Source organism: Vitis riparia, chromosome 19, assembly GCF_004353265.1.
Source record: "Vitis riparia cultivar Riparia Gloire de Montpellier isolate 1030 chromosome 19, EGFV_Vit.rip_1.0, whole genome shotgun sequence".
Lineage (NCBI taxonomy): Eukaryota > Viridiplantae > Streptophyta > Magnoliopsida > Vitales > Vitaceae > Vitis > Vitis riparia.
Genome location: NC_048449.1, coordinates 2,012,289 through 2,023,556, shown reverse-complemented (window position 1 = coordinate 2,023,556; position 11,268 = coordinate 2,012,289). Strand labels below are relative to the sequence as shown.

The window sequence follows — 11,268 nt, the reverse complement described above, 5'->3', positions numbered from 1 at the left end:
CAATATTAGAGTTGAACTTGAATTAAGTTTTTTTATTTTTTTATTTTTTGATTCTGAATGCAACTTGAATTGAGTTGAAGTCGAGGGGTTAAGCCATATAGACTAACTCAAATGTTATTTAATTTTTTTTTTTTTAAATTTATATTGTGTATGTAATATTTTAAATTTTACATATTTTTAAATAAGTAAAAAATATTAAAATTATAATTACATTTTAGTGAAAGATAAATAATTTTTTTTTTATGCTATCATCTTTTGATTTTTTATTTTATTTTAATATAAATATATAAAAATAAAAATACTTCAAAGTCAACTCCACCCAACTGAATTATATATGTAATGTTTTATTTTTTATTTTAAAACACGAATATATATATATATATATATATATATTTTATTTTTTTTTTAAATGATTCATGGGTTTGGATTTCTTTGGAAACTTTTTCTTACCCTGAAAACGTCTGGCCCTTGTAAAATCCCTCTCCCCCTCTGTTTGTTTGCAGAAGAAGAGAATCCACGACTCATCATCCTCTCTGAAATGCCATTCTTTCATTTGTAAGTTCCTCCTTTTCTCTCTCCCGGGGTTGCTCAGTAGAGTTTACCCATTTACAGAAATGGGTTTCCCTGCAATTTCTACTCTCTCTTCTCTAGTGAACTTTCTGTTTGGGTGCTTAGAAAATTCGAGGAAAAGAAGTTTTCTTTTTTGTGTTTTTTATTGTTTTGGGTCCTCACATAATGGATAAAGAAAACGTGGGTCGGGAATATTACCAAGCACCTGGCCTTATCTTATCCTGTTTGGGAGTAAATGGATTGAGTTTATGCATCGATTGAGAAAAAATTGTGGAAATTTAGTACCAATAGTTGGAAAATTTTGGATGAAAACTTTGGAAAATGTATATGGGTGTTCATAACCATAGATATTGGACATAGATTTATCGCATGGATGCTTTGATGGATAGGTAAATATATTTTGGATGCTAGTTTGAATGCTGAAAAAAATTGGCTTCAGCAAGTGGTTAGCTCCATTATTCCTATGAGAAGGTTGTTTCTAATCATAAATTTGGGTTTTTATCAGGAGCTTGTCTGTTCCGGAATGTGTATATTGTGGATAATAGTTAGAATGCTGAAAAATTGGTTTCTGCAAGTGGTTAGCTCCATTATTCCTATGAGAAGGTTGTTTCTAATCATAAATTTGGGTTTTTATCAGGAGATTGTCTGTTCCGGAATGTGTATATTGTGGATAATAGTTAGAATGCTGAAAAATTGGTTTCTGCAAGTGGGTGGCTCCATTATTCCTATGAGAAGGTTGTTTCTAATCATAAATTTGGATTTCTACCAGGAGATTGTCTGTTCCGGAATGTGTTCCGGGCACCCTTTTGTGGCCGCTGTTTGGCTATGTGGTGGACTGCACACATTTGCAACCAAGCACAATGCAATCAATTTTTCGGGTTTCTGTCATGAAGAATGTGCCTCCCTCTCTTGGGTTTAGTAGTTCCTTCTCAAGACTCCACTCTCTTGGAGCACTGCAAATGAGCGTCAATGCAGGAGAAACACTTGATTCTGATGAGTGTGGGGAGTCAAAACTTGGGGCAGATTCATCTAAGAAGCATACTTTGAATGGGGTGGTTCAGTTGGATAGTTATTCCAACTCGGGTGAAATTTATATCAATGATCATTGTAAGGAAAGCCAAAGAAGAAGAAAGATAGGTCTAGCAAACAAAGGTAGAGTTCCATGGAATAAAGGCAGAAAACATAGTGCAGGTATCCCTTTGTGGAATTTAATCCTCTATTCAACTTTGGGATTTTTAAGAAAGGTTAGGATTTACTCCAGTGTTAATTAATTCTGAAGTTGTTATTGTGTATTTTCAGAGACTCGTGAGAAGATCAGACAGAGAACAATACAAGCCTTGAGAGATCCCAAGGTGAAGTCATGTAAGAACCACTCAGTTTTGGGACTTTTTTTTTTCATTAATTTTTTGGTTGTGTTCATATGGATTTTTTGAGAAATATATACAAAAAGCAGGATTGATTTTGCCAAATATGGATTTTCATTTGTTTACAATGTCTGTGTAGCTCTTCTTACTGTAGGCTTTGGTTCTTTCCTATTGTAACTTGACAAACAAAACCTAAACTTTTATGCTCACTTTCCTTGTTTACCTTTTGTCTTGTCATGACTATTCACACAGCATAAGCAAAGTCAAAATCTTTAAGATTCCATAAAAATTTCTAATGTTTTGCTTCATAACTTTCAGGTTAGACAGAAGATGTCTGAATGTCCCCGTACTCACAGGTACTTTTTCCCTCATCCACCAAGGAAATGTAAAGTTGAATTACTTGTATGATCTCTGATCTGGAAATAATCATGCAGTCCTTACTCTTTAAAAACCCTATATTTGACATTAAGGTTTTCTACTCCAAAATGGTGAAATTTATTCATTCCACCTCAGAGATGCTATAAGCTGCTAAAACTAGAAACGAGAAATTTAAGAAACTGGTGAGATGACTTAAGGTTTTTTAATACTAGTTTGGGCTAAGCTTTGGTTACATCCGGGTGAAGGAAATTAGTGGAAGTTTGTGTGAATCTGAAACTCAAAATATGTAGAACAAGAATTGAGAAGGTAAACTTTTGAATCAAATATCAGTCATTCCAGAAGCGGTATTGACACATGCAGGTTGATAAAAATATAAGAGCGTGCTTGGGTCCAATGCCATTGAAAAATGACATCTTATGGTCATGAAATGATTATTTCTAATGGACTACAATTGTTTCTGTGGGAATCATAGTTCTTTTGTAGTATTTGCAATAACAATTATAGTCAGTGCATGTCCTGTAACCGTGGCTTTTTTTTTATTTTTTTATCTTTCAAATGAGGTAGAAGCATAACTCTGTTTGACATTGTGGAATTTGATTCGAAATTATAAGATTGTAAGTAGCAACCATCAAGTGTTTCCATAGGTTGCAGCAGTCTCATTTTGAGAACACTAGCCAGGACTAAAGGATGGTGCTTGGCTATGGTGATTTCTTAAGGACACTTGCACCCTCTGAGATGAACCTTTTAACTCTTTTCTGATGGTGGTTCGCATGCAAATTGTATGGAGACTCAAGGTTCACTGATCTTTTTCATTACTTCATTTCTGTGGCTAGCAGCCATTCTTCTTGAATTTGGTTTCAAATGCAGTTCACCTTTGGACTTGTTTATTGATACGAGATTACGAAGATCAGCATAGCTTGAAAAGTGCATTATCTAGGTTTTTTTTTTCCTTTCCAATTTTCATCATGGATATTTGACTCATTGAACTTTACACTACCATCTCCAACAAGTTTGCCTAACCTGATTCTCTTTTACAGCGAACAAAGCAAGGCAAAAATACGGTCTTCACTCCGCCGGGTCTGGGGAGAGCGCTTGAAATGGAAACGGTCAAGGGAGAAATTTTATCTGTCATGGGCAGAAAGCATAGCAAAGGCGGCTAAGAAAGGTGGGAGTGACCAAGAAGAACTAGATTGGGATAGCTATGATAAGATAAAAGAAGAGATAGCTCTTCAACAGCTTCAGTGGGCTGAAAACAAGAAAAAGGCAAAGGAACTTGCAAAGATGAGAGCAGAGAGAGCTGCACGGGCCAGAGCAGAAAAGATGGCAATGCTTGCTGAAAAGAGAAGAGAGCGGGAACGGCAGGCAGAAGCAAGAGGAGAAATAAAGAGAGAGACAACTAGGAAATCAAAGGAAGACAAAGAAGAGTTAGCAGTTGCCAAGGGCTTAAAACTCAAAGAGAGATTAACAAAGGTAAAAAGGCCCTGAAATCCTGATGGCCTTAAACCCTGTAGCTTGTGGAAATTATGGAAATCATCCTGTTTGTAGATGACCTATACATGAACTTTCCATACATTGCAGATGGGCAAGTGAGTAGATCAGAGCAGTCTTTTCCAAGGGGATTCAGTTGGTCAAAATTGTAGAAGGTTGGTTCAACTGTTGAACCATGATTAGGAAGTAGGAATAGGCCAGAGGAAAGGGAAATTCAGTGAAATAAAGAGGTGGAGAATTGAAACTTTCATCCCTAGGACTGGGGAGAGAATTTGGACTGTGAAGTTTGTCGTTGAGTTGATACTGAGCCCATTGGATGTTTCCTCTTTTTGGCGTTTATCTTTGAAACCCAAGACTCATATTGGCCTAACCGCTTTATCAAAAAGTGTGGTGTAGAATACCTTAGAGGCTGGGTTCCTTTTAGGAGATAACACATGCCATAAGGTTTCTACATGGAACTATTACAAAATTTTCTGCTTAATTTCTTTATTCTTTAAACCCCTTATAAAATTGCCAATTTTTCTAGTATAATGTACCTGTGCATCTGATTATACACATTCCCCTTTCTTGCGTTTGTGCATAGGTTAGGGCTTCCCCCCGGATGGAACTGTCTATAGGTCCCATACCATACAACATACAGAAATCATGTTGAAATTCTTCCATTATTTTCCAATGTCACTACTATGCTCTAATGATCCTATTTTCTGAATTGTTTTAGCTTCACAAGAAGAAATCCATAAATGGTCAAGTTGCGAGTCTAAGGGAGATGGTTATCTCTCACATCCCAGCTTGTGAGAAATTGGATCTGGAGTTCATAAAAAGAGAGAGAATGCAAAGAGAAGTCTCTCTTGCAGATCAGATTCGTGCTGCCAAGAGCAAAAGGGCACAATCAGCAATGAGGGAAGCTCTGACTGAGCTATCCCCCAGTTGCCCATCCAGTGAAAGATCGAGTTAATGAGCTTAGGATCCACTGCTTTGCAGCAATGGGAAACAGAACATGTCTGAAGGTCAAGGAGACAGTTTCTTTATATGTTGTTCATTTGCTTCTTAGTTCCTTACTACTACTATTTCTTTCTGCACTTTGATTTCTGTCCATTGGGAGGGACTGAAAAATCACAGCATCTTGCAACAGCAATTCCATTCCCAACTTGGTATGGAGTTCCAAATTTTCATTCATTTCAAGGATGTTTCATTTCATGACTGAATTATCATCACTCCATATCATGGATATTTGCTACTGTTTAAACTTGGGAACTGGGGATTAAATGTGATGAAGTTGTCAACTTGACTTGAAAATTCAACCATGATGCTTAGAAATGGACCGACTTTTATCATTTCTGTAATCAAATGAGCATTGTTCTGCTTCTTCTTTTAGTCCAGATTTTGTTGTTCTTTATTTACTCTGCTTTTATTCTCCATGACATGGAGAAGACTGATGAACCTTTTTCCTGAAAACAGATGGTGAAAGAAGTAAATCAGTTGTACAACAACCCCATTTCGGGTATCAATTTGAACCAAAGCAAATTTCGATCTACAGTGAAAATCTTCCAGGGAGCAGTTCACAACAAGCTGTTCATCATAGCTCATCCTCATGTACCAACAGACTAGAGGATGAAGGAGTTGAAATAAGTAAGAACTTAGTTGTCCTTGATCATTCTACCTGATCAGTTTTGGGAACCTTTCAAGAGTATTATTGACCCTTTTACATAAATCAAAGGCTCTGATTGATTTTTAGTTCATGGGAACTCAATGGTGGAGGATATGCAAGCGTGATTTATATGCTGTTTTATATCTCCACGAGTCTATAAAACCATTGTTTTATTTGGTGTGTATTGGAAATGATAACATTCAAGATTTTGTAAATTATATATGAAAATCTTAGGGTATGGGAACATTTATGAAAATAGTTTTTGAGAACGATTTTAAAAAACAAATCTTATATATTTTCTATGATGATAGTTTGTTTGCAAATTTAAAATGTTTTTAATCTCTTTTTTATGTTTTCAAATATTTTTAAAAAATAACTTTTATTTATAATGTATTATTTTTAATTATTCTTTGTATTTATATAATTATTATTTTTAAATAATTCTTAAAACAAATGAGAACAATTAAAATATATTATAATAAATTTTTCAGAAAAAGTTTTCAAAAAATAGTTTTTTTATTAAAAAAAAATATTTTTAAGAGCAGAAAATTATTTTGAAAAATGTTTTCAAGAAAATTAATTAATATTTGGATACAATTGAAAAAAAAAAAGTTTTCATAATGCCTTTAATAATGTATTAGATCATGTAAAAAATGACTTTCAGAAAATGCACCTATGGTCTTGAAAGTCACTTTAAGTTTTTCTTTAAATTTTTAAAAATAATTTCTAAAAGTTTACCAAATATCTAATTTTTGTAACAGAAACATCCCAAGACAATTTTTTTTTTCCTTTCCAAAATTAGTCTGGAACCAGCTCCAATGGGCAAGGATAATATCGCATTCCACAATGAGCATGTAAGGCAGTTAAAAGGAAAATGTCACTCCCATTTCCATCGCCAAGGGAAAGCTCACATTTTCCATCCAAGTGATAGTTTCCTTGGGCGTTTTCCATTTATACCAAGCCTTCATTTCAATCACAAAAATACTAAATCAAAGGGAAAAAAAAAGAGTTAGAATCTCTTGAGTTCAAGTGGTAAAGGATGGGGAGGGTTTGTGGGAGATTCAAGTTCAAGTCCCAATTGGGACAAAAATTTACCTATAAGATTTAAAAAAAGAAAAAAGAAAGAGGAATACTTTAATTTAGGGGAATAAAAAGTATTAATAAAACATAAAGACATTTTCAAATAAAAGAGAATTGAGAAATAAATTAGATAAAAAAATACATTAGGAAATTACACTTTCTACAAACCCTAAAAGGAACTCATCTGTGCCATCCCCCCTCAAGCAAAAGCCACCATGGCATTCCAAGTTGCCCTATTTCATCCAAACTTAGGTGGCCAAGGTTTTCTTAGCCAGAGAGCAGCTTCCAACATATGACACAAACCAAATCATGGATTGACGTTCCTAATAATGATACTGCTAACTCTTTACAACATCTAAAAATTAAGCAGGGCTTTAATCTTAATGGGCAATCGCACACAACAACAGATCAAAACTAGGGAGTTAGAATCTGACTCCCTACTGTTTAAACTTGTGTTCACAAACCCAAGTAGCTCTCAATGGGATCAGCATTTTACCTGTCCATAAGACTCTGTCCTGAACACCTTAAGATCAGATATAGGCAGTCTTACAAACCTTAGATTCAAATTTAATTTGTAAAATATTTAATTCAAACTAGCTCATAACTCCTTATGATGCCTTGGATGCTGTTTAAATATAATGCATTAGAGAGAATATATTGGAGGAAGGATTTCAAACGCAATGAACAAAGTAATATGAAGTGTATTATAGCTAAAGAAGTCTATTTATGTTAATCTCGGTGCTAACAGGAACCTCTTGATTGGTTGGAACAAAAATACAGAGAACTGATGGAAACACCACCATTCATGATTGAAAATATTTACCCTCTGCATTTGGTGCAGTAACTCTATTGGGAATTTCTCCCAGGTTGCTGATCAGCATTCCACCATTGTTGTTGAGAAGCATTCCCCCCAGCGTTGTTAGGTGGCATTCCCCCTCCAAAATTGCTCTGTGGCATACCTCCACCATAGTTGTTTGGTGGTGCTCCTCCCCCATAGTTGCTTGGTGGGGCTCCTCCCCCATAGTTACTTGGTGGCGCTCCTCCCCCATAGTTACTTGGTGGTGCTCCTCCCCCATAGTTGCTTGGTGGTGCTCCTCCCCCATAGTTGCTTGGTGGCGCTCCTCCCCCAATGTTGCTTGGTGGCGCCCCTCCTCCATAGTTGCCTGGTGGTGCTCCCCCTCCATAGTTGCTTGGTGGCGCTCCCCCTCCATAGTTGCTTGGTGGCGCTCCCCCTCCATAGTTGTTGGGTGGCCCTCCTCGAAAGTTGTTCTGCGGCCCTCCAAAGTTGTTCGACGGTGGTCCTCCACCCATGCCCATGTTCGGAGGCGGCCCTCCACCCATGTTTGGAGGTGGCCCTCCACCCATGTTTGGTGGAGGCCCTCCACCCATGTTTGGTGGAGGCCCTCCACCCATGTTTGGTGGAGGCCCTCCACCCATGTTGGGAGGTGAGTTTTGCATAGGAGCTTGAAAATCTCTGTTCTGCATATTTTCCCTTCTTCTTTCGAAGTTCCTTGATCTATCAAAATTACGAGGCCTGTCATTTCGCCTATTCCTTTCATTTGCTCGAGCATTATTTCTTATCCATTCCTCGTGGTATTTAGGGTCATATGGAACAGCTTTTCCATCAATAAAAGGTTCCCCTGCCAAATGAAAAGGAGAAAATTAGAAAATAATCATATGCAATATCATACTGAGTTGCTAATTTCAGCACAATGACAACTCAAGGTTCGTATTATAGAATAGAGAGTGAGGAAGGAGGGGTCAGCCCTCAGCCCACATGGCTCTGTAGCAATTTGCAAGCAACAGATTCACAGCTTTCAGAAATTACAGCATTATTTTAAGTTTGGTTTCACAACCACTGTCATCCGCCAAATATATGTGCATCAATATTTATAGGTAAGTGAAGATTGTATTATCAACAAAAAAAAAATAAAAATTGTTATGTGATCTTGTCCATACACAGAATTTTCAACATTCAAAACTCAATGGCTTATAAATACAGGCTTTGAAAGATCAAGAAAATCCCCACTTCAACAGAAGCAAAAGACTAGGGCTGAAGTTTCATTAATCCAAGATAATCCTTCAAGGTTTTGTTCAGACCTCAACTAATGTTGCATTCTATAAGGAACGTTGTTCTCGGGTTTTGATTTAACCCATGAGTTCTTCAATTTTCAAAATTTTCCAAGTATAGGTTTTTAGTTTACACTGACCTGTTTATTCATCATTATGGTGCTGATATAGAGGTGATTAGCTTCTTTTGGGAACATGAAGTGTCAGTCAATAGGAAAAGTGTGTAACTGCAGACCCTTTTCTAATCGCAACCAAAGCCACACTCAAAAGGGTGTTTTGTTTCATTAGAAAACAGTCAAGGATTGTTTCTTAATCACACAAGCTCTGCCGGCTATTCATGAACTGTAACTATTCATACATAATATATGTTCTGCTTTCAGTTGAAATTAGCACATTATGATGTGATGCCGGTTGTTCATTTCAATCAACTTACAAAGATAAACATTACCCTGTCCATACCCTATCTACAATACTAGCAAATGCTTATATTTATAACATCCTAAAAATGCCAAAAACATTCGAAACATATTTCAGTAAAACTATTTTCATTTTATTATTTTTCTATTTTACTATCAATATTTTTAATTATATTCTTAAACATAAAACTTCCAGTTCACAAAGCCTAGCTACTTGAGGCTTACACAAACAGGAAACAAAATTTAGATACCAACCAAGTTTCACTAAAAAGCTGGATTAGCAATCAACTAAAGAACATAAGGTCAAAATTGGAGACAAATGATGTGTTGAATAGTATTACTAAAAAAAGAAAATAATATTAATAACAACAATAAATAAATAAATAAATCACTAAAAAAAAGGTACCAAACAGAGGTTCACACAAAACTAAATAAAGAGGGAGGATTCAGAAAGGCCTTTAATCAATAAAAAGAAATCTTCGTGACACATAGGTTAAGAACATATGTAGTAATCAAAAGAGTAAAAACACAAGCATGCACAATTACAATTTTAAGTAACAGAATCATACTGGGAAAAAAAAAAATCCATGAATGGCAATAAGAAGCATTGAAGACTGGGCACCTGTCCTGAACCTGCAGAGGAAATAAAAATCTAGACAACATTCTCAATGAACCCAAGCCATAGGGGTTAGAGAGAGCCAGAAAAGGATGGGCACTAGACAAATAAAAAAGGTTTTAACATTTGCTCAGCACACTCTATATAAGAGATGTTTAAGCTATGTAAGTAAGGTTCTCCCCCCTTAAAGAAACATATTTCACATGCAAACAATGGTCTAACCTTGTATTGCACCATCTTCTAAAAACTGTTTTAAAACAAATAGTGTAAATAAAACACGGTGTTCTGACAGGGAAGGTTGGAAATCCACCATGAGCCATATATGGACTGGGGTTGAAAGGACTATTCTAACCTAAACTCAGTTGCGAGCATATAAACTAATTCCATTAATCTCAATAAATGAATTTTGCATCTGAAAGCCCGATCAAAATTTATCAACTTCTGTTTCTCATGACCTTTCAAGACATAACAAATTGGAGAAGTAACAAACAATAAACAAGAAAGAAGTAACCATTCTGTCCTGAATCAGAGAAATATGAATAGAATAAATTCAAATACTATACAGGCGAAGGGAAAAACCTCATCCAAAACCCTACAATTATCATACCTCCATAGTCTTTATTCTTAACATCCAAGTATGAATCTGGAAGAACCCAACGGACTCGAGGTAATTCTGAAATAACAAATTTCAAAAGATTAAAATCCTCATCATCTCGGGCAACACTAGAAATAAATCATATGGGAAAAATGAGCCCACCTTTGATCTTCAAGGAAAGCTCTTCTGATACAAGGGCACCAAATGCAAAGTAGCATCTAGTTGAAACTGAATATATCTTCATCCTTGCTTCTTCCTCACTGTAAAAGATCATAAACAGAAAACATAACAAAAAAAAAAAAAGTGATGAATCATTGCATAAAATAATGCTACTTTCTACCGCAATAAGAAGTAAATAGAAAAATAAAATAAGGGCCTGTTTGGTAGCGGAAATGATAACCGTTTCCTGTATTTCTACCCTTCAAAAACCCTAATATTCGGAAACTGTTTTCGAAAATTGTTCAATTTTCTTAGAAACCAATAGAATACTACAAAGCCTTTAACCATTGAAAAATCGAAGAGACTTTGGAAAAAAAAAAAACAAAAAAACAAGTTCATTGGTTTTTTTTTTTTTTTTCTGCAACCAAACCCTAAATATCTCACCTTCCGACAATCATAGCAAGGGTTTTGATATAGCTGTCAATGATCTCATCTCTGGTAGGGTCACCCTCCGGCTTCTCCATCACCACAAGCCAGTGCTCGAAATCGCAACCGTCGAGCAAGATCGTCTCCTTCGGGGGCCGGTTGGACCAGTTCGGATTTGGATCATTGAGCGAGGAGGAGGTTTGGCGAGTGGAAAAGCTCCGTGCACTAGTCGATTGAGGGAGGTGGCGGAGGACGGAGACGGCTGCTGCGGAGAGAGGGCGGAGGCGGAGAAGTGAGAAAGTGGAACAAGAGGCGGTGGAGAGGGAGAGAGAAGGAGTGGAGCGAGAAATGAGAGACGAGAGAGCGGGCAGCGACCGAGCCAGACACCGAGTCAGAGTCGCCATGGTTTTCTGTAAAACCCTGAGATACAGAGGGATAGCAAGTGATGGAGGAGATGA

The 11,268-nt window shown here is 36.4% G+C and overlaps 2 protein-coding genes across 8 annotated transcripts; one reads left to right on the top strand and one right to left on the bottom strand.

Moving 5' to 3' along the window:
* The first annotated feature begins 437 nt into the window (after positions 1-437).
* LOC117909640 (inner centromere protein) lies at positions 438-5,666 on the top strand. Of its 7 annotated transcripts, XM_034823728.1 has the most exons (8): positions 438-555; positions 1,076-1,173; positions 1,340-1,761; positions 1,870-1,922; positions 2,253-2,290; positions 3,350-3,782; positions 4,519-4,751; positions 5,259-5,350. In XM_034823728.1, exons 2-8 carry the CDS (start codon positions 1,094-1,096, stop codon positions 5,263-5,265), a joined length of 1,266 nt encoding a protein of 421 aa, XP_034679619.1. In that variant the 5' UTR covers positions 438-555; positions 1,076-1,093; the 3' UTR covers positions 5,266-5,350. The 7 variants fall into 7 exon arrangements, 6 of the variants coding, with proteins under 6 accessions (XP_034679619.1, XP_034679621.1, XP_034679623.1 ...); XM_034823730.1 differs by lacking the exon at positions 1,076-1,173; XM_034823732.1 differs by lacking the exon at positions 1,076-1,173 and having other exon boundaries at positions 441-555; positions 1,208-1,761.
* Positions 5,667-7,151: 1,485 nt separating this feature from the next.
* On the bottom strand, positions 7,152-11,268 carry LOC117909279 (multiple organellar RNA editing factor 8, chloroplastic/mitochondrial). Its single transcript, XM_034823239.1, has 5 exons — positions 10,829-11,268; positions 10,388-10,485; positions 10,238-10,303; positions 7,966-8,168; positions 7,152-7,917 (listed from the first exon to the last, which is right to left on the bottom strand). The coding sequence occupies exons 1-5, from the start codon at positions 11,212-11,214 to the stop codon at positions 7,375-7,377; spliced, it is 1,296 nt and encodes a 431-aa protein (XP_034679130.1). The 5' UTR covers positions 11,215-11,268; the 3' UTR covers positions 7,152-7,374.